The sequence below is a fragment of the Cimex lectularius genome, unplaced genomic scaffold, assembly GCF_000648675.2.
Source record: "Cimex lectularius strain Harlan isolate CLEC.00 unplaced genomic scaffold, Clec_2.1 scaffold20, whole genome shotgun sequence".
In the NCBI taxonomy this organism is placed as follows: Eukaryota; Metazoa; Arthropoda; class Insecta; order Hemiptera; family Cimicidae; genus Cimex; species Cimex lectularius.
Window position 1 is genome coordinate 1,722,488 of NW_019392641.1, and position 23,923 is coordinate 1,746,410.

General features: G+C 35.7%; 2 protein-coding genes across 5 annotated transcripts in view; one reads left to right on the forward strand and one right to left on the reverse strand.

Moving 5' to 3' along the window:
• Window positions 1-10,720, forward strand: part of LOC106661487 (acetylcholine receptor subunit alpha-like) — a 356,838-nt gene extending 346,118 nt beyond the window's left edge. For 2 of the 3 annotated variants that reach the window (XM_024229480.1, XM_024229485.1), the window contains 6 exons: window positions 2,312-2,427; window positions 4,857-5,025; window positions 5,097-5,233; window positions 5,294-5,440; window positions 5,940-6,420; window positions 10,079-10,720. In XM_024229480.1, coding sequence (XP_024085248.1) covers window positions 2,312-2,427; window positions 4,857-5,025; window positions 5,097-5,233; window positions 5,294-5,440; window positions 5,940-6,420; window positions 10,079-10,276 — 1,248 coding nt within the window. In that variant the 3' untranslated portion in view covers window positions 10,277-10,720. The remainder of the gene's footprint in view (window positions 1-2,311; window positions 2,428-4,856; window positions 5,026-5,096; window positions 5,234-5,293; window positions 5,441-5,939; window positions 6,421-10,078) is intronic. The other variant, XM_014384928.2, reaches the window with a different exon arrangement.
• A 4,451-nt stretch (window positions 10,721-15,171) lies between these two features.
• The window catches only part of LOC106661361 (protein outspread), a 234,614-nt gene continuing 225,862 nt past the window's right edge, over window positions 15,172-23,923 (reverse strand). Inside the window, exons 24-27 of one of the 2 annotated variants that reach the window (XM_014384676.2) lie at window positions 20,214-20,286; window positions 19,402-19,465; window positions 19,157-19,234; window positions 15,172-15,936 (exon numbers count right to left, since the gene is read on the reverse strand). In XM_014384676.2, the coding sequence (XP_014240162.1) occupies window positions 15,815-15,936; window positions 19,157-19,234; window positions 19,402-19,465; window positions 20,214-20,286 (337 nt within the window). In that variant the 3' untranslated portion in view covers window positions 15,172-15,814. The remainder of the gene's footprint in view (window positions 15,937-19,156; window positions 19,235-19,401; window positions 19,466-20,213; window positions 20,287-23,923) is intronic. The other variant, XM_014384679.2, reaches the window with a different exon arrangement.

Consider the following 23,923-nt stretch of genomic DNA (forward strand, 5'->3'; position numbering starts at 1 on the left):
ATTGTATTGTAAATCACTTCAATTTCATTAAGACTATAATTCTAAATATGTGAATAAAACAACAATAATAAAACACTCCAAAAAAATAATTAACTTATTAACTTTAAAATGTTATTTTTAATATATACAATTCTTTCAATTAATTAAGGTTTTGAGTTAAGATAAAAAGTCAGTGTCACGAGCGGGATTCGAACCCACGATCTTCGGCTAGATACGCCGCTGCTCTACCACTTGAGCTATCGTGACCTCGATCCACTCGGACACCAACTTCCCATCACAACCGCACCTTTTGAATTTTCCCTCCTTTTTGCCATTTTTCATATGTAGTGTGATCTATTTGATTCTCGGCGTCAAATGAAATTGCCACGGAGAACTTTAGTAAAGGTAGACTTCATTTTAACTTATTAAATTCACTAGTGTTCGCTTGACCAATTAATTATCTTTCAATTAATTAAGGTTTTTAGTTGAGATAAAAAAGTCAGTGTCTCGAGCGGGATTCGAACCCACGATCTTCGGCTAGATACGCCGCTGATCTACCACTTGACCTGCTCTGAGATCGAGGTCACGCTCAAGTGGTAGAGCAGCGGCGTATCTAGCAGAAGATCGTGGGTTCGAATTCCTCTCGTGACACTGACTTTTTTATCTCAACTAAAAACCTTAATTAATTGAAAGATATTAATTGGTCAAGTGGACCACGAACACTAGTGAATATATACAATATTATTTTTCGAAAAAATGTGTTATTTATGTAAAGTTGATGTCAGTACGAGTTTTTTTTTTTAAATATGGAAGTATTTATAACATTTGAAATTTGTGTTCGGTGCGTCTGCTGCGATGGGGATCGACCCGAGGAATGCCGGGGAAAAGCGGCCGTGGATTCTGGCTTAACATGTGAATAAAGTCACTTCTCTTTTCGGCCCTTTGGTGACCGAGCGCAACATCTGGAACAGTTTCTTCCTGAAGGACGTCAACATCTGGCGATTTGATGCTTCTTTCATCTGATTTTCTTCGATTCGAAAGCCGTAGCTTTTTATTTACATTTTTTAATATTTTTTGGCGTTTATTTCTACTGACATGTTTTCAGCAAACAAAATGTACCTATTTGATTTTGTTAATGAGTTTTTTATATCCCAATAACCAAGAACAAACTTCTACTTCTCCATGTTTTTCCGGTAACTCATCATAAGTACATAGTTTGACCTGATAATTTACTTTAAGCCTTCTTGCCATTTTTCAAGTTAAATCTATTAACCTAAATTTAGATAAATGATAATGCCAACTTTTTGCACATTTATATTAAATAAGAGATATATATTTATATTAAATATATATATTTATGCGCATAAAAATCATCCAAACTCGCTAATAATAAATTTGTGCTACAAACTCTAATCGTTCGAGTAACATTAATAATAATTGATCATTGATTACATTTTAATTATTTATTCCTGAGTTGTGGCCATGAAATAATAATGTTTATCTCCCGATTATTAGATTTAATTGGCTTAATTTAATTCAAGCCGTAAACGTAGTATCTATTTAACGATATTTTTTAAAACAATGATTTCGATTTCAATGATTGAAATTTATCGCATTCGAATTTTTCGTTACCATAGCCAAATGATTATAATTAAAAATAAATACTCAATGTTAACATTTTTAATATAGAGAACGTTATGATTTTTATGCAAGAATGCTAATGTTAGAAAATTTCTGTTTATTTTATATTTGACAAAACAGTTGTATTAAACAAAAAAATTAAACGAGATTATTCTTCAATTTTCACAGTCCAACCATAACGCCTTTTATTATCGTCACGGTTAATGACCATATTGTTACAGCCGTTGTTATTGTCGACGTCGCGCCGAGGGGGGAAAAGGGTGGGCTAAAAATCTAGTTTACTTGGTGAAATCTTTTCAAAAGGAGATGATGTATATGTTTACCGTTGGGGGATGACCCGAATTCCTCCAAGACTGGACTCAAGCCAGGCACGCTTTGTTCCCAGAGGTAAACTACCTTTGACTCAAGAAAAATTGAGTGAGACGGTGGAAAAGTTGGGGACTTTTTCAAGACGGTTGCCCGTCGTAACGAAGCCGCCCTATTCCTCACGGTCATTTGCCAAACATAACTTATTCCCTTTCCTCGCAAAGGGGCACAACAAAATTCGCGTGGGCTTTCTACATTTTATTCACGGAAATAGATTTCGTTTAGATAACAACAGATTTTTTTGTTTAAATAATGTTGAATATATTTTGGTTTTGAGTTAAAATTTCAGCTTTCTGAACTGTTTGTTGACTTGTTTTTTTCTCAGGTCGATCTCAGACACGTGGACGAGGTGAAGGATTCGAACGTAGTTGCCATAGGAGTGGACCTTTCCGAATTCTACACGTCCGTTGAATGGGACATTCTCGAAGTTCCTGCCGTCAGGTGAATTTTTATTCTTCTCTTTATTAATAACGATATCGTTATTTCTTGTTCTTTTGAGCACATTTTGACTGGTGTTCAGATAAAATGAAATCTTACACGATTTACAAGAATATGAAACATACATTGTTAGGTAAAACTGAGTTAGTCTAAAATTACTTGAAACTGTAAAACAGTTCTCGTAGTACAGGCGTTTCTCATTCCGATCTCAATTAACATTTAATTAAATTCTTGTAATGTGGATCTTTGAGTACAACTCCAATTAAAATATTTGACTCTAGTTATGTAATTTTGCTTGTGTTAATCTTATTTAATTGGTTTAAACGTTGTAATGCGCAAAATTACAAATATTTTAAACTAATAACCGGAGTTTACCCTGTTTTGCACTGCAATGCTGAAACGATTTTATTTGTTAATAATGAGGAATGTTTTGATTAAAAAATTTGACGTTTTTCATGCTGTGGCGGATATTCCACTGTGAGATTTTCGTTTTGGAGCAAAGGGATGAGCTCTATATTTTTTGCCGTGAGGAGATGCCTCACCTTGCTTATAACCCAGATCTTTATTGAAGCGACATGCCCATGTACGTCTGACGGACCAGTTCTTTGGGTTTATGAGTATTGTTTTGCGACTTGTGTATCTCCCAGTCTCAAACATTGTTCTGTTTTTGTGTTTGTGCTTTGCTGCCTCACCCAGCTTGTTTCTCAAACTCTCACTGAAGTTGGCGACATACAATAAGAATAAGGAGAAGAGTATGATCGAAAACTATCAAACTACTTAGTATTTCACAACAAACTACTTAAGATTACACAATAAAACTTGCAAGAAATATTTAAGTTAGAGTTTTCAACAAATTTTTGCACATAAAAATGTCCGACATTACAAATGATGAAATGCAGATTAGTCATTTTCGTTTGACTATTTGTGATGTTTTTGTGTGTCTGATGCTCGTCTATTATTCTCTAATTTTAGTTCTGGGTGTTAATTTAAGCCTCGCCCTACTTATATCCCTGAACATTGCGTAATACATTTACGAAAAGTACAAAAGGTACATACCAAACCAGCGAGCCAGGTATGAAGGCCAATAGAACCAAACTACAAAACAGTTCACTGCTTGACCATAAATGTCGACATTTTCGCCATTTTTTAGTGGTGCTGCACCCTGCTTATATCCCTGATCATTGCGTAATACTGATGCGCGACTTCAGACGAAAACAGCAAGGATAAGAAGATTAGAATGACCAAGCTGTATATTGTAGTAATTTACTATTATTGCTGCAATATAAACTAAGATTACCTAATTAAAATAACAAAAACTTGGGCGTGGCGTTTTCAACCAATTTATACACAAAAATAAACCACACGATACCATTTTCGTTTTTTTTTGTTCTTGCTGTTTTTTCCGTCTGACGCTTTACGGCATTTTCGCCATTTTCATTAGTAGATTTTTGTTGATCCCCAAAAACCAAATCAGCGAGAATAGAAAGACCATAAGGATCAGACGCGACCAAACTACAAAATAGTTCCATGCTGCTCTAATTGCAGTAAATTACAATGCTTATAAAACTAAAATTGTGGTATGGTATTTCCAACATATTTTTATACAAAAATAAGACAAATGTTCCCGTTAGGCAAAATGGTAGAGAGGTAGAACATTGCTAAATCTGATTCGCATCTAATAGATCAAACCAGTCAGGAAATAACCTGAATGATCGGAAACGATCAAACTTCTTAATATTTCAATGAATTTTAATTTTTAAAGTTGGTTAGGTCTTAATACTCGCCCTGTTTATATCCCTGTACAATGTGCATAGGAGATCGGAACCGTCAAAACTACAAAATAAATCTCTGCTTGTTCAAAATAATTAATAATAGTAAATATAGTAATAATAATTAATAAAGTAATATTTACTAAGATTACCCGACTAAAATTAGGAAAATTTTATGGAGCTTGCGACAAATTTTTACACAAAAATATACAAATGCTACCCATAGTAAAATGGAGGTTGGTTGCTATTTTTCCTATTTGGTCTGTCAGATGCGTTTTGGCGTTTTATTCATCTTTATTGGTGGGTTTGTGTTGCCTCACCCTGCTTATATCCCTAGACTTGTCAAAATACAGATACGCATTCTGACAGACCTAACCGTCATGAATACGTACACAAGACGGATTGGAAACTACCAAATGACACGTTACGTAACCAAACTTAAAAACGGAACATTTTCAAATTTCAATTTTTTTTTAACATCAAAATAAACTATAGTATAAGGTTTTTTTATTATTATTATTACATTTTTAAGGCTGATAGATCTTTCGAGATTGTTTTAAACTTGAATCCTCTCACTAAGATTAAAGAGTTTCTCTGTTAATTATTAAATTTATCAAATATTTATTTAATTTGAAAGTCTCAAAGCAGGATTGAATGTTTCAGACACGAAAAGTTTTACACTTGCTGTGATGAACCCTACCTGGACATTACGTTTAATATCACTATGCGGAGGAAGACGCTTTTTTACACCGTCAACCTCATCATACCCTGCATGGGGATCTCCTTTCTGACAGTGCTAGTCTTTTATCTGCCATCCGACAGCGGTGAAAAGGTGGAGAGTTTACGATTCTGGAATTAAAAGGTAAAATAAGAATCTTTTATAAAAACTCTCTTTGCGTGCAGGTTAGTCTTTCCATATCCATCCTCCTATCGTTGACTGTGTTCTTCTTGCTGTTGGCTGAAATTATTCCACCTACCTCACTCGTTGTGCCTCTCTTGGGGAAATTTGTACTTTTCACAATGATTTTGGATACGTTTAGGTAAATTAAGGTAGTGCTTAATATTATAGGATGGGTTTTTACTTGATTTTATATTCACAGCATATGCGTTACGGTGGTGGTGTTGAACGTGCACTTCAGGTCGCCGCAGACGCACACGATGTCACCTTGGGTAAAAAGGGTGTTCATCCACATTCTGCCCAGGCTGCTTGTCATGAGACGGCCTCAATATCAAATCGACCGGAGAAGGTATAAAGAGATTAACTTCATTTTGGTACTTCGCCATGTAGAGCTTACATAAAGCCTGCTCCTTCGTTGCGTAGACGTACAGCTATGACTGCCATTAGTTCAGAGGATGTAGAACAAGTATCGTAATAAAATTGCACTCGTCTTTAATAAACTGCTCACAAATTGATGTCGACTTTCAAACTAAAATTGTACAGCGATGTGTATGATATCGAGGAAAGCGTGATACAATTTGTTCATGATTTTTCGTCTGTCTGCAGTCACACCTTCTACGTCGGTAATCAACGCTGACCAGGACTTCACAAAGCCGTCGCCTTCGCAAAATCATGGTGGACCAAGCATGATTTTATGTTTCTTTCTAAAAAAGGAGATATTCGATAAACGGTTCACATTGATTTGCGAGCAATTTATTGTAACTTGCTGTCTTGCGGCAACTGGGATATTTAGATAGACCTTTTTTTAGTATAACGTTGATAAATATTAATGAGGACTATGTTTACAGCAACGGTTACTATTTGTCGGACAGTGTCACCGGATCGCAGAGGATAATGGTACGGACGTGCAACGGGCTGGAGCTGAGGGACCCCTCTTTGTACACGCACGACTCCGCGTCCAGGCTGGTCGAGGGCTCCCAGGAGGGTTTCCCGCCTCTCGAAGACCTCGACTATCCGGGGGCGCCGAGGTTCGCGGCCGGGAGCGGTCCGTCCGGGATCGAGGACACAGAACGAGGGGTGTTCGTCGGCGAAGAGTGTTTCGAGGTGACCAGGGCGAGGAGGGAGATGGAGTTGTCCGGCGGGCTCAGCGGTTCCAGCTGCAGGATACACGGTTCCCCGGCTCTGCCGCCCCTTCCGGACGACATCCCTCCTCCGGCCTGCGGATCCGTCTCCAGGCTCCACTGGCACCACTGCCCGGAACTGCACAAAGCGATCGATGGCGTCAGGTTCATAGCCGATCATACAAAACGGGAAGAAGACTCAACAAGGGTAAATGTATTTTTAACGAACAGTATTTTTCGAAATAACATATACACTAACAGAAAAAAAATTCCACCCACTTGTAATATAACTTGATTTTTATATATTTTTGTATACATTTGTATATATTAATGAAAATTTCACGTTATATAAACAAAAAACATTTATCTCAGTAACATTCCCAACACGGCACACAGCAGTGACACATCTACACAGAAAACACCCACTTTGAGTGAGTACAAATACATGGAATAAACCTAAAATTTCTATTTAATTTCACTAGTTTCGTGGTCTGCTTGACCAATTAATATCTTACAATTAATTAAGGTTTTCAGTTGAGATAAAAAAGTCAAAGGCACGAGAGGGATTCGAAAGGTTTCGAAAAATGGCAAAAAGGAGGGAAAATTCGAAAGGTGTGGTTGAGATGGAAAGTTAGGGTGCGAGTGGATCGAGGTCACGATAGCTCAAGTGGTAGAGCAGCGGCGTATCTAGCCGAAGGTCGTGGGTTCGAATCCCGCTCGTGACATTGACTTTTTTTATCTCAACTGAAAATCTTAATTAATTCTAAAATTACTATACTGCCTACATCATTGTATAAATTCATTTTTACATCTTACATGTGTTTGTATAACCCAAACACTGTCAGTAAATCCCAGGCCCTGGAGATGATCTAAATAAAGGTCGAAACGTTAGCACGATAAAGAAAATATTTTTATAAAACTACATCACACTAGACCGCATCTCACGATCTCCAAATAATATATAATATAATAATATTATAATACAATAATATTGTAATAAATTACATATATTATAATATATGTAATAGTACAAATTATATNAGTTAGTGTCCTCAATTTAAACAGCTGTACGTCGAACAATACAGCTTTGGAGATAATTCCAGTATGAAGGATTATGTTTTTAATTTGTTTTTTTTTAAAGAATACAGACTGCTTGCTCGTCAACAACATCCTTTTTTTTAACAAACAAAAACAAAAAAATAAGATAATGGTATAAAATCAATGTCTCCTTTTTCAAACCGAACGAGTTTGTTACCAAGTTCAATTTAAATCAATTTTCCTAATTTATCTTTTATGTAAATTATGAAACTTTATAACGACCGTTTCCCCGACCCACAGTCCAGTTTTAAGCTTAATTCAGTTCATTACCCTAAATTTCCTCTCTAAAAAAAGGTAAATAATACATTTCATATCACATTAAGCAGCATTTATGACAAAAACAAAAGATTCTTACATGTTTGGTTTCGATTTTATTATTCTGACATTATGTTATTTGTTAATAATACAGTTTAAGTTTACAATAAATTATTAAATTTTAAATAAATTGAATTATCTGTAAAGAATATATATGTACATATATTATGAGAAAGAGGGGAGAGATTTAGTTTTTAATTTACTGACGAAAACGGCGCTTCGGTTATACCATCCGGCAACACAGATCTAAATTCACGCATGGTATAACTTTAGCGCCTTATTTCTTAATTCAAGCACCATCACCACGTCGGGTAAGTTTAAATAAAATATATAATAAATAATAAATCAATAAAATATATAAATAGTAATAAATACAAAACTGGGAGACCAAATGGTTGTTCCGTGTTCTAATACCATTCTCATCCCTGATGGCTTTCCTACTCTTGTATCTATTTATTATTAAGGAATGATAACTTCTCAATTATACCGGACACCAGTCAGCCTCTGGCGCAAAAGTGTATGTAACAAGAGTGTGTCAACCTCGCATGGCATACTCAAAGTCAAGAGATTATAAAACTATCATTACACTCCACACATCAAGCAATTCTAAATTCATAGTCTAAATGCCCAACAGTTTATTCTTCCTTTCCCTAATAATCCCTTCTATAATAATCCTGAAAAGCTAATTAGGCCCGAACGACAAACCGTTACCGTTTTTTCCATTGCCGGTCTCTTTCACCACAAAGAAGCCGACTCCTCATAGAAAAATGAATTTATATCCTTACCTCCGTCCCCACTCTTTCAAAATCAAACATATATAAACAAAAAACATTAATATCGTACGACTTACTAACATTTGCAACACGACACACAACCGTGGCACGTCTACAAAGAAAACACACTGAGTGAATACAAATATTTTGATTAAACCTAAAATTTCTATATTGCGTACATCATTGTTCACATCTTCACATACACATTCATTTTCACATCTTACATGTGTCACGTTTCGATTTGAATGTAACGCCATGCCCCTCCACACACATCTGACAGTGAAAGGAGTAGGGGCTAGGAAAGGGCTATTTTTTCATTCAAAAAAAAATTCCCTTTCTGTCTTCCATGGGTTAAGAGCTATCTATTTGTAATAAAGAAAACTTTGGTGTGCACACAATTCAAGTGAGTAAATTTTATATTTAGACGTCAAAAAACTAATTGGTTGTCGCAAAAAATATATTTTTATAAAGAAAACTATATTTGCTAGAGCATTTGATTTTAAAAGTTATGTTAAAATATTAATTATATTTTTTAATTGGTGGTCAAAAATTAATAATAATAATTTTCTTTACTTTTACTTTTCTTTATAAAACGAGAATTAACGTCGATTTTAAAATTAATGTTTGTAGATTCTGAAATAGGTTTTATTATAGAATAAAAGATTATTTAAATTAAAAATAATCTTTTTTGAAAATAAATTGTAATAAAAGATTTAAATTTAATTAATATTTTGGTCTCGTATTTATTTTGGTTTGAATTGAATATTGGAATTTTGTATATCAAAAAAAGGTGCCTGATCATTAAATTAAATTAATGTAGTCAGGTCCGATCATAAGAAAACCTCTGGGACCTTGTTTTCGGTTCTCCGAATTCAGGGTTGGGCCCAAAACAGAAGAGACACGCTTACACATGTTTTTGTATAATGTAATCAATGTTTATACATCCCAGGCGCTGAAGATGATCTCAATAAAGATCGAAACGTTAGCACAATAAAGAAATGTTTTTCTGAAATCTACATCACACCAGACCCCCATCTCACGATCTCCAAATAATCATTATTGCTAATATTTTTCCCGGGTTATTTTAGAACCCCAGGTTATTAGAAATGATAAATGGTGAAGTGAGTGTGTTGTTCAATCTTTTTAAAAAGATAGTTCCTACTCACAGTTTGTTGTTTTCAACGATCCGGATTTCGAGCTTATAGTTCATCATCAGATTGTAGAACCTGATGATCTTTTTAAAAAGACCCTAGGTTATGTGTCCATTAAGCAGGAGTTTCGCATTCGAAGATAATATGGATGGATCTTTCTCTTCAATGCATAACCTATAAACTGAGTCATCTTTGAATTATCCATGTTATTAGTGGTTGTTATAAAGCCATATTATTTCTAATTTTGACGTCGGGACCTCAGATCCTATCTGTGAAGGTTCCTACGAGGATAACCACTTGGGAATTCACGCGGAAGCCCTTAACAAAGCTTTGCGGTCTGTTAAAGCTGTACGAAGAGCTTTTTTTAAATTATGGTGAGGATGTACAATGGCCCAAATGTCATTGGTAGCAGTGCGTAGTCATAATCCTAACACCTTATTACTGATCATCTGTTCAACTTTCCTTTACCCTCTAACTTCCCCCGTTAGTAGTCTGTACTACCAGTAGATCATGTTGTGTATTTTTTCAGGTGAAGGAAGATTGGAAGTATGTAGCGATGGTGCTGGATCGCCTCTTCCTGCTCATATTCACGCTCGCCGTGCTCGTCGGTACCGCGGGGATCATCCTCCAGGCACCGACGCTCTACGACGACCGGAAACCGATAGACGTCACCCTTTCTGAGATCGCGTCCACCACTGCCAAGCCGCACGTCGCCGCCGTCCTTTAGGCCGGTCAACGGGCCCTCGAGGATTCCTACACGCAAACGCTTTCAGCCGTTTCAAATTTGTTCCGGGGGATTGTTCGTTCAGAGGCAAGTTCCCGCCTCGGAGGTGGGAAAAACAAACCCACGGGGGGATCGAGGCCTTGCACAGCCAGACTTTACTGGTTTCTTTAATTTTTGTATTAAGTATTCTTTCAAACAGAAAATTATAGACCACGACTAACGACCAAGCAGTCTGGACCTTTAGTTTTGCCGTTCGAAAATTATTTGTTGCGTTGTGCAATTTTTTTTTAATAACCTCCATTTGAAAAAAGCTGTTAAACTTGATAAAACACAAATATTAATAGATAATCTTTAACATAAACATGTATTAGATGGACAAGAAAAAAAAACTAGTTTGTTAGCGACGAAAAAATTACTTTTGTCTTAGGATCTCGATTTATATTATATAAAGAAATATAAATAAATTACGTAATATAATATATTTGGGGAAATATATTTTATTGTATTTAATGAGGAATTTTGTTGTTCCTTCATAAGGAAAAGCAAAACGTTTATAGCTCAATGTTATTTATCTTAGATTATAATGGAAAGGAAAACAAAAAGTATATTAATTAATCGTTCTACGAAGAAATTAGATCGTCTGTTACTCTATTGCTAGCTGTGTTACTCCTGGGCATTCGTATTTATAGGAAAAGGACAGGATTATACAAGCTCTGATTTAAAAAAAAAAAAAAGGGTTATAAATATACATGTAAATATAAGTAAAATTATAATTGTAATTTAGGTTATTTTTTTAATCGGCCGTCAATTTCTGGGGCTAACCCGCTTTTTTCCTTTGGTTTTTCAGAGAAAAAAATTTAAAAAACTGAAATTGAGAAACTACGCTGTTTCAGTTGTAAAAAAATTTGGTTGTATGAGTTTTAGGGACCAATGACTCATTGGAATGTTTTTTAAAAAAGTTTCTAAAGGTTTTAACAAAACAATTTTTCATTAAAGTTTCGCTCGGTGAATCAATGAATACTGTGTAATATTGAATTTATAAGGCCTAACGGCTAACTTACGTATGTTTTTAATGGTAAAAAAAACCTACAAGAATGTAAGAAGAAATTTGAGTAATTTTTAACTTTTAAGAGTAAGTTTTAAGACGAAAAAATTGGATCAGCCTGATATATAATTGTTAAAAATTATTAAGTTGCCTTAAATAAAATGTAAATAATTAATGCATATCTGCTCCGTGCCTCAAAGGCACAAACTGTTGTTTTTTTGTAAAAGTATTATACATTTTAAAATGTTGTTCTTGGGCTAAAATTTTAAATATTGTTGGTAAGTGCGTAAATTTATTATTATGTCCAATATTAATTATAATTTATAAATTTAAATTTTTTGTTGGATTCGTGAGTAGCGGTCAAGAATGAGGTAGTTTAGAAAAATACTTTTTAATTTTTTGACCGACGTTTCGACCTTTATATTGGTCATCTTCAGGGCATAAAGTGTGGTGCTATTCTTGTGGTGTCATATTGGTTTTGTGCGTTTGTTGTGACAAAACCAATAAAACACCACAAAAATAGCACCATGCTTTATACTCTGAAGACGACCAGAATACAGGTCGAAACGACGACCAAAAAATTAAACAGGTGTTTTTCTAAACTACCTCGTTCTTGATCACTCCTCACGAATCCAACAAATTATTAAACAACCGGCCACTAAAAAGCACACATTAATTATAAAATTCTGAAATTTTTAGAAAAGCCAAATTTCAAGCTTAAATGTTGATTTGATTCTTTGAAGTTTATAGATTACATCAGGGTTCGGCAAACTTTGGCCTGCAGGTTTAAAAGTTGCGTGGAAAAGAAATCAAGTTGATACTGTATGTTCTTATACCTAACATTCACTAGAATGAACAAAAAAAAAAAAATTACTTCCAAACATACAGAAAACTCACCGCAACCATCATAACAAATGCACAATCATACCATTCACAACACAAAATTGTTGCACTAAGACAATAATTGCACATAATGCCGAACTATAAATGATTACAAAAATATCAGAAAATGCATTCTCCATGCATAAAGTTGCAATGCATCAGAAACAAACACACACTACTAAAAACTCTACATAATTAAAAACATAAATCTTCAAAAGAAGAAATTGAAACTAACACACCACAAAAGCTACAAACTAATGACACACAAAGAAAAGATGTAAAATAGCCGCTGATAATGCCCCTAACGACACTGACAGAAGGTATACAAAGAGCACAGGGTAAACAAGACAGATTTCACTGAAGATGATGCAAAGTCAAAACGCGTTTGTACCTGATCGAAAATCCATGAGTGTAGGCCTTATGGACGAAAGTTGTAGTGAAACCCCCTGAGTTTCTATCAGCTTGCAATTTAACTCTTATCATAAAAACATGTTGAACTGGAACTGGGTCAGCATGTTTCGCATTGCACCATCTAGGCCTTTGTACACTGCAGGATCCGGTGGTTGTCTGTAAGGCTATTGCGGTTAGCGACATCCGATGGACCACATGGCACATAAGGACCTACATGGATGAGACAAAACGTTCCTCGCTGAAAAGCCAATAATCATATGACTTCAAAAACCAAAAAGTTTGCCGACTCCCGTTTATATAATTGAACAGTGTTTTGAAAATATTTCACGCTTGTTTATTCTATCAATTCAGCCTAAAAAACTCAAAATTCTTTCTATAATTTGAAATATATATTATAACTACAATGTTGTAAAATATTGTTAACTCTTAAAATTATAAATTAGTGTAGATAGTCAAGCCTTTTGTTTTGATTTGGATTTTTTTTTTTTCGAACAACTACTTTTCTTAATTTTCACACAGGCAGAAAGGAAAGTTCAGTAGACGAACGAGACAGCTTTGAATTCACGACCGCCTGAACAAGCCGGTCATCGTCCAAGATCAACATTCACAGATTATTTTTCACAACCGCCGATTCATTTGCCTATTTTTGAAATCAAAGTATGCATAAAGTTATACACAACTAATTGGAAAATTAACGGATGCATGATAAAGAATGTTAGAGAATCATTGAAACGTTTTGTATCACAGTCCTCAAAATGCTGATACAAAATTGAATTATAATTGAAATAATATATGTACGATATTTTATACTGTAAACAAATGGACATTGTATGAGATAGTTTTTGTGAGTGTATTTTCTCAATTTGTGAAGAGAAATTATTGCTGACACCAAATTATAATTTTTTTCTCGCCCTTTCCGAAATACAATTAATTAAATCTAATTATTTAATAAATAAAAATGTTCTATTGTCTAATAAAATTAATCTGTTTTGTACAATTTTATTTTATATGATATTCAAAAAGGCAATACTATTTGTGTCTGTTTTATTGCTCTGTACAAGTGTTGTTGACAAAATCTAATTCCATCCAATGACATTTTTGACACTCAGATTTCTCTTAGCTTTATTATAGACAAAGTAGAAAAACATGTTTACATTCATGTAAACAAAAAGATTATACATTAGCGATGTGTGTGGGTTTTAATTGCCCTTAAGGCTCACATCAATGTTTTCAAAGACAATTTAACTATTCCTTTTTTTCCCCCCTGAAATGATTTTAGGCAGTTTCTGTAAAAATCAATAATTTTAAAAATGTTAAGAAACGAGATTGTATGATAATTTTCCATGAAGGTCATTTTATATGGTGTTGAAAGCCTACTGAAGAAAATTGAAAAACTCGTGTAAATACAAACTACATTTGTTGGAATGTTGAACGAAAAATTTTTGTCAAAACAAATGCAAGACAACCCTGCATTTTTTCATTTCCAAGCAAAAGGATTTGACTAATAAGTAAGATACACTTTTCAATTGTTTATTTTTATTTGGAATTTATTGGTGAATTCTTCACGTTTAGTAACTCCATATTGGAAGTGTATTTACATATTTGTATTAGGAAATTGTACATATATTGAAAGTACATTTATATGATATATAAATATTGATTGTATTTATTAGAATAATTAATATGTAATACACCTCAGTGAGTAAAAAAATGTTGTGCGTTGGAGATTACTTGGTCTCACTGTAAAACAAATTAACAAACCAACTACTGCCTGACATCATATTTTAATGAATTCATTGTTCACTGTACATAAACGTACATTATATCTAACGTTATAATTATACAAAGCACTAATCTTTTTGAAAAAGGAAAAAATGGTGAGAGCAAATATAAAACTTTACAAATGAACAAAGGTGTTTTATTTAAGACCCGTTTTTAGCCTGAACAAAAAACATAACGGACTGATTTCCTAGCCAAACTGGGACATCTGCTTTCAGGTGCAATCAGATGCCTTTGAACCTAGATTCAACAGTGTATTTCCAGGAACCATCAGACATTTTGTTAACTTTGACAAGTTGGCTTGCATGTTTTCTTGTAATTAATGTCCTTTTTATTTAATAATTATCAAGGATAAGATGACCAGAATGATGATAAAAAGGTACTTTTATACTTTGTATTCATCTAGACTTCGTACAGGTAAATAAAACCAAAATTTTCATAAAAAAGTTATATTACGATACAACAACAACTTTTACAATAGATACATTTAGAAAGTTATTTAAGTATTTAATACAAATTTGATACATTTGATGTTATTTACAATAATCTGCATCTATTTATAATGATATATATTCATATGTATAATATGTATATTTATAAATGTATGTATAAAAGTTGTACGAAACAATTCAAATTTGGGTGAATTGGTTATTTTAACAAAACAAAATTGATTAGTGTGTTTAAAGAGAACCTAAAACTAACAGAAAAGATTTGTAACAAAGAGATAGAAATAGAGAAAATAAATATAATAATAAAAACTACTTTTGAGCAATTTTTTTATTTTTTATTTTTATTTTATTTATTTATTTTTTGGAGGTGTCCTCCTGATAAATATGTTTATTATTACCAGAACTGCTGGGTGAAAAAATATTCCATGAAGAACTCCCAATCTTAAAGATCAAACTGCTTCATTAATAAGCTAAATAACAATTTCAACATCCATAAATCAACAGACATTTGAAAACAATTATTAATTTTAAACATATCTCCACCCTTGGGAGGGCTTGTTTTATTTGTTATCTTTTAAAAGTAGTAATGTTATAATAATAAACCTAGAACAAATAGACGTCTAAGGTAAACAGGTTTTGCAAACGTTAAAATGTATTTTACAATAAGTAACACTGCGGTAACAAACTTAAAAAAAAGTCAATTGAAAAAGGAAAGAACAACAAGCAAACAGAAAGAGAGTAACTACATATAAAAACTTAATCTGTTTAATAAATATGCTTTGGTGTAAATGGTATAAGGACCGTTAATGTGTGTTTTAATAAGGTCACTGGGATAACTTTCTTTTGCACTTTTCTACAGGGCTTTTGGCACAAATAACCATCAACGAGTTAGTATAAGCTCACAAAAAATTAAATTAAAAAGGAAAAACCATGAAAAACAACAAACAAACAAAATGTGTCTAGGTATGGTTTTGGTTAAATGAGAGTGGCGCGGCTTGACTGTGAGCAAGTTGCGGGAGCGGTGAATCTCCGCTCGAATTCCTCCCTTCTCTTCGATACCATACCGCATAGGCTGATGCTTGGACACCTTCTCACCTCTAAAAACAAAACAAAAAAACCTTTTAATGCAAATTTGGACAACGGACCGCAACAGTTTAGGAATTGTCACAGTGCTTATCACTTTAAGGTAAAGGTCCCAGGTTCGAATCCAGCAGCAATGCATTCGAACCTGACATACTTACAAACGGGCTTTTTGTACTAGAGGATGACCAGGTACTTAAGATTATTGTGTGCTGCACAACTCGTAAGAACTAAATTGTCAGTTGGTGGTACTTCAGTTGGTCAAAATATTACAAAATGACCAGGAAAAAAGATACATACACTTATTGTTGTTCTGGGGTGAACCAAGTTGTATGGGTCAGTGTTCATCTCAAAGCTTACAAGATTATTGAGGAGCTTGAAGTGCTATTTGTGCACGACATCGGTGAAAGATTCTTGCTAATGGATCGTGAGATGCGGTCTGGTGTGACGTCCAAATAATCATTAACTAACGGTCACTAAACACCACACATTCTTGCTGGACAATGGGACAACACCGTGGATGATTAACTAAATAAGTCAATTAATTAAGGTTTTTTAGTTGAGATATAAAAGTCAGTGTCACGAGCAGGATTCGAACCCGCGACCTTCGGCTTGATACACCGCTACTCTACCACTTGAGCTATCGTAACTTCGATCTGCTCGGGCACTAACTTCCCATCTCAACCCCACTTTTTTTTTTTTTCCCTCCTTTTTGCCATTTTTCAAATGTCGTGTAATCAATCGTATTGGATTCTCGACGACAAATGAAATGGCCACGGAGAGCTTTAGTGAAGTATACTTCATTTTAACTCATTAAATTCACTAATTTTCATGGTCTGCTTGATCAATTAATATAATTCAATTAATTAAGGTTTTTAGTTGAGATAAAAAAGTCAGTGTCGTGAGCAGGATTCGAACCCACGACCTTCGGCTAGATATGCCGCTGCTCTACCGCCTGAGCTATCGTGACTTCGATCCCCTCGAGCACTAACTCACGCCCGAGTTAGTCATGACACTGACTTTTTTATCTCAACTAAAAACCTTAATTAATTGAATTATATTAATTGGTCAAGCGGACAACGAAAATTAGAGAATTTAACTGAATAAGATCCAACGAATTCAGTCTTTTCAATCTCAAATTCTCCACCGCTCAACGCTCCCTTCTATGTCACAAATCAAACGATACATATAGATCTTAAAATCCCTTTCGTCAAAGATCTTATCCAAACACGCTTCTACACTTTTCACTTTAAACTCTCCCTCCACCCTAACTCACTAGCCCTAACTCTTTCCTCAACATCTCACTCTTACAATCCTCCACGACGTTTAAAACGACAATGGCGTCGTGACCTTCTATCTAACCAACCGAATTAATTTCTCTCCTTACTGCCTCCTGGTCTGACAGGTCTGTCAGATTTGCTCAATGTATATTATGTACAGATAGCAATAAATAAAATAAACATCTTAAAAAAAATAAAATAAAAAAAACTGAATAAGGTTGGACTTGAGAGCACTGATTGGCCACCTTGGAGTACAGATTTTAATCAAATCGAACACGTATGGTACTAATTTAGGCGATGTATTCAACGTCAAAACCTAGGCACTCTTGAAGAGTTGGGATTAGTGTAGAATGGGAAAATCTCACCACTTTATCCTCAGTCTTTACCAAGTTAGGCAAAGGCTAGAGGTACAAATACTTAATTTATGACTAGTCAAAAGAAATATAACTTACCAACTTAATTTTCTGTTTATAAATACATATTAAAATTAGATATAACTAAATCCAAATAGGCTGAAGCATGGCAGGCTACGAGACTTTTGGTCATCTGTTCTGACTTATGGAGGGGACATGTGATATCTTGTGTATACTGAGGGTGATTGTATTTATTAGCATGAATATTCAAGGATCTGAATTCATACCTGGATGAGAATCATGGGAAACCTTAGGGATGGAATGATACTGGCAATGGTACTCGAGCTGGGGAATTTCATTTTGGGTCCTTCTTATTAAACTTGTCCAAGATGATTTTGACATTTTATCTGGTTGTTTCATAAGATGCCATATGATTACCAAATTAGGACCTTGTAACCCTTGTTTTTATCTCCAGTTAAGATCTTGGAACTTAGAGGTTAGCAGGTTTTCATCTCAAGGTAATAACTTCGCTGCCTGTGACCTGTCTTTTCTCTGTGGACCCTCTCGCCATGCTCTCATTGCAGAGATACCTGGCACTTAAGTCTAGAGAGTAACAAATAACACGGGTGAAGTGGCTAAGCCTGGATGTGCTCCAGACCTAACCAGAGCAACCCAGCCCTTTTTTGTTGCTAAAAATGCAGTAAAAAATGTGATCAAAATGAAATGGCAGTTGAAATTAAATCAGTGGGTCGGATCGGCATAGACGTTCCTATGTATCAAGAGTTTGGCCTTTAGATGATCTGAATCATAAAAGAGGGATCATCACATAATTAAGAACAAGCCATGCGGAGTTTACGTTCAGTATGGCAAAGAAAGGTTGCTCGATGTGTCCTACCTTATTGAGAGGTGCAATTCTTTGGCTCCATATAGAGAGCGTGTAGGAATGCAACCCATTATGGGAATGTTGATGAGCAGATTGAGTATTGATTCTTGAAGGAAGCAGGAATATTTTATTGCATACCATACTGCAGAAGCAGAACAAGAAGAGGAAGGTCAAAGGAGTGGTATAAATTGAGAAACCGCTTCACTCACGAACATTTAATCAATGTTCTTTGCGAATCGAAACCCTCCCAGATGGTCAAGCGCCCTCTTCAAGAATTCCCTTCAATCAAACTTTCCACCATTCACCGTAAATGCTTGACTCAAGCGCCAAACAGGTTCATACACGGATAGTCACGCTTGATTCAATCGTTCAGCTCCAGCTTTTGATCAAGCAGCTTGACCGTCTAGGGGCACTTTTAGAAAAAGTGAGAGTGTGTCTAGCTTTAAAAACTGCATGCGTATTGGTGATGAAATGATTTTGTTGACTGCCCGTTGAGCCTAATTTTGACAGCACAATGGATAAAACTGTGTTTTCAACCTGGACTGCCAAAACACTTGATGTGTATGGGTGATTCAGAGCATACATGTATATTTATAGCTATATAATTAATCACCTATTTGTACTTACAGCTATAAGAACAGTCAAGTTATAACTATTTAATCCTCAAAATATTTTAAAATTTTGTTTTTACATAGTTTTATAAGATTAGTTAAAAAATTACCTGCTTTTGGAAGAGGTGGAGGTTCCAGATGTCTTACGTTCAGACTGGGCTTCGGGTTGGGCTCACTTCCAATGGCAACTAAGAAAACGGACAAAACGAATGTAATAAATTTCAAACGCAATTACCGAGGAAAGTTACATGTTAGTTCAAGGTGGATAAATAAAAAAGCAATTAATAAATATACAGAAAGCAAAATCAGCGGAATAAATTAGTCTTTAACTAGAAATTAATAGTAAATCACTGACCTGTCTTTTTGGGTATGGCGTTTACCACCCGTGGTTGGCTATTCATCGGCACACCCACGCCATGCTAAACACACCATGCATTAAACTACAGTGCCCACTTATAAGTATTGCAAATTACCTTATTTGTGCTTACAGTTATATACATTGTAATTCTTTGTGCCGAGCTTTATTTATTAGTCTATGTCTCCATGCGTGGTGCAGAGAACATTCGAATCAGTATATAATTATAAATTACAATGTATATTCTACAGTCAATGGCAAAACATAAAATAAATCAAAATTTAAGGAAAAAATCATAAACTATTATAAATTAATTCTATTAATTTTTATGCTTTGGTTATTTATATACACTGATTGAATCAAATTGTTTAAAAAAGAAATATTTTGTTTATGAGAAAACTTTTAATTAATGTTACTTATAATCAAGCTTTTTTTTTTAAATATGAATATTATTTCCCACCAGACTAGTCGCATGCATAAAAAGAAGAGGGTTTTAATAAAAAATAAAAAAATCAATATAAACTTAATAAAATAAAACTACAGCAGATGAGTTACATGCTCTGTAATATAAAACTACAAGTTGCTAAATAATATACACTGTGATTACAGTTTCTAACAGAATAGAATGAAGAAGATAAAACAAGAAGGTGGAAAAAAACCATCGGGTTAAATTCAGAAAGTGTAGTCACAGTTTTGAAAAAGAGTACCAAGCCTTTTTTTAAAATAAAATCAACTAAATAAATGTGAAATTATATATATACAGAATTATTAATTAAAAGAAGCGTGAGTGATTGAAACGTTTGGATACTTACAGTGTGCTCGTGCAGTCTTGAAATAGAATCGGCGTTTGCTTCTACGACGAGATGAGCCCTCAACTGCCTATTCCTGAAAAATTAAACTCAGTCAGGACTCATGTACATTTTTCATATGTAATGCAAGAAAGAAGTATTTTTGTTTGTTATTAAGAGCCCATTCAGGAGGTGTATAAAATCAATTTTTTGTTATCAAGATAAATTTTTTTTTAATTACTTATACTTTTAATGTAAGGTCTTGGTTGAGATGAAAAAGCAAGTGTAGAAGTTCCGTTCCGCAATCGATCATGCTTGCCTTCTCAAGAGTGGCATTCATAATACGTTTCTGAAGAGAGAGCACACCTTGCCCTCAAGAAAGCATATGATACCACGTGGAGATATGCAATACTTTGGGAATGTAAGGCTATTTGGGTTTAGAGGCAAATTACCCCAGTGGTCCCTTGAGACTTTCCTTACAAACCAAAAATTCCATGTTAGATTGGGGCCCATGCTCTCCAGGGACTTTGTTCAAGAAAATGGAGTCCCTCAAGGTTCAGTGATGAGCGTCACACTTTTCTCGATCGTAATGCTGAAGGTGTTCCCGACCAATCACACAATTATTGTATGCTGACGACCTTAAGAGAAAGACCTAGTGGACCTTGTGATACACTCAGTGATAGTTGTGGCTGGAAGAGCCGAGAAGGATACTTGATTCACCTTTTCTGCATCGAAAACCGAATGCTTCCAGTTTTATAGGCTGAGGGCCCACAGCCTTCTGTGGCTCTGCCTGAGGGGCGCTGCTATAAGGTATATAGAGTGGCCTCACATTTTATCAAAAGTTAGAGGGCAGCCACATATAGCTGGTGTCGAGGTGAAGAGAAGGAAAGTAATAACATTATTTAAGCTTGTGGGGCAATATTGCTGGTAGAGCACACGTGACCATGTTACAGCTTACTTACCGCGGCTGCACGTACGTTGGCGGTAGCTCAGTGGAGAAGGGGGGGAACGTGTTGAAGGGAGAGACAAGTGATGGTCGGTGATGAGGTGGAAGTTTTTTTTTATAAGTGTTGAGCGCCACGGTATTTTTGGGTAAGGGTGAATACCGAAACCAGGGGATAAAAGGAAAGAAAAGTCGGACGATCGGAAGAAGGTGGAAAAAAAGAAGGGTAGCGATGCAGCGCTTCTGGCGCTCTTCTTCCTGATGGCGCTTCCAACCAGGATGCTGGAAGCGAAATTATCAAGTTCTTCCTGCTTCTTAATTCGTTAACACAAGAAGATTTGTTAGGGTACTTAGCCTACTTAGAGTTTAGAATACGATATAAAAAAAAATAACAAAAAAAAATTCGATGATACTAATAACACTATTCTATTTATAATTCATTGACAAATATTTTTAAATTAAAACTATCGAAAGGCCGAAACTTATAATTAACGTCTCCAGTCTCGAATTATCAGGCCTGATGATAAATTTGAATTGTATCAACTCACGGGATCAGCCAGTTCCTCTTCGTAACAACTCTTCGATCGGTTCACAACCAACACACACACACACATTCACTTTTTTGAAAAACAATATTCTCTTTTGCTCGCGGAGACAACCTCTTCCTCGGAACGTCTATCCCCAACTGATCCTCCTTGCTTTTTTTTTCCGTTTCTTTTTTTTTTCCAAACTCTGACCCAGTGCCATCCCGATCAGAATCTTGCAGGCCGCGAATTGCTTCCTGCTTCTCGGGCTTCTCTTCTCGGTTCGTCCCGCCACTTTTAAGCTTTATTAATTTTTTTTGAAGAAGGAAAAAATGTAATAACCAGAGACGAGAAAGGTTAAGCTGGCGGAAAATACGTTTGATCTAGTAGCTGTAAATAAATAACTAAATAAATTGTTGTACAAACGAGAAGGCGTGGTTATCAAACTATATCTATTCACAATTGGTGTGTCAGGGCAGCAAAGTTACTAAACGTAATAAAGCACCGTTACAACGCTTCCCTGATGACATAGTACGATTCTCCATCATCCACATTATAGTGGGACCACTTCCAACGTCTAACGACTACTGCTATTGTTTAATTTGCATTGACCGCTACACTAACTGGATGGAAGTGATACCATTGCGCAACCACACCGCGGAATGAAATTCACAAACCTTTTTTTGAAGGCTGGATTGCGAGATTTGGATGCCCGCATCAAATTGTCACCGATCTGGGAACACAGTTTCGTTCGGAATTATTTATATCACTGACTAAACTTTGTGGGTCTAAACTCACTCATACTGTAACCGATCATCCACAAAGCAATGGTAAAATAGAGCTACACCGAACGTTAAAGTCAGCCTTCATGGCTCACAACTCGAAAGATTGGACGACCATCTTACCTATGGTTTTATTGGGTCTATGATGTTCACTCAATGATACAGCACAAGCGTACATTGCAGAACTAGTATATGGTACTCCATTGCGTATTCCTGGCGATTTTTTTGAAGAGCCCTAACTTAACCCAGATTTTCCTAGCCTAGTCAGTCAATTACGCTTTGCATTCAATAATCTTAAACCAAGACAATCAGAGCACAAACAACAGCCGAAAACCTTTATACACAAGGACCTCCACAGCAGTTCTCATGTCTTCGTCCGAGTGGATCATATACAAGCTTCCTTGGATAGACCATATGAAGGACCATATCCTGCCTTGGAAAGGCACCCTAAATTCTTCATGGTGGAAATTAAAGGGAAGAAGTCTAATATTTCGATAGGCTTAAACCTGCATATGTATTAGCCGATCCTCAGAATTCACATACTGACCCAGCTGACCGACAAACACTCCATTTAATGAAGAACCTCCATCATTATCAAGAAGTACAAGATCAGGATGTTAAGTTCGCTTTCCCGGACGCTATACCTAGTTCATAAGCTGACCTGGCCGCTGAGAGGGGAGTGGTGTGGGGCAACACTGCTGGTAGAGCACGTGACCAGAGACGAGGAAGGTTAAGCCAGCGGAAAGTACGTTTGATCTAATAGCGTGTAAATAAATAAATCAATAAATTGTTGTACATATGAGTAGGCGTGGTTATCAAACTATATCCACCCACAAGTTCATTGGTCACAGCAGGTGGGGGGGAACGGGAGACCCTCCTGAAAATATTTGACTCGCTGCTGTGGTCAATCTTGTTTTATGGTTGCATGACCTATTCTTCAGCCCAAAAAACGTGCCTGTAGAGGACCCAGATAGTAGGTCTTCAATGGGACTCTGGTGCATTCAGAACAAACCTTTTGACCAGCCTGTGCTGAAGCTGGGAGTGCTGCTGCCCAAATTTCGGAGGGAGCAGCTCACCCTCCTTGCCAAACCGTGACATCCGCTTTCTGGTGCGATCCTTAAATGCCAGTACAGTAGAATATACGAGTGACTTCAGACCTGGAATACACTTCTCTGACTTCTAGGAATACAATTCAGCAAAGCCTTAGTGAGACACTTAAATGGCACTCAAGCTAGGCACCCCGGCAACTCCGCCCTGGGTTCTCCCCGCTGTACTCGTTCAGCAATATCTTGCCATGTTAGCCAAGTCAGCTACTCCACCAAACCTATACCAAGCTAAGTTCTTGGAGGTTATATCAAGATTTTCAGCTCGTCTTTACAGACAGGTCTAAGGCCTAGTATTCACTGGGATTCTTTGAGTCAACTCTATGCATCTCCGGAGAGTCTCAGCTGCGTCTAGCCTGAGTCCGGGCTGCCCCGACTCATT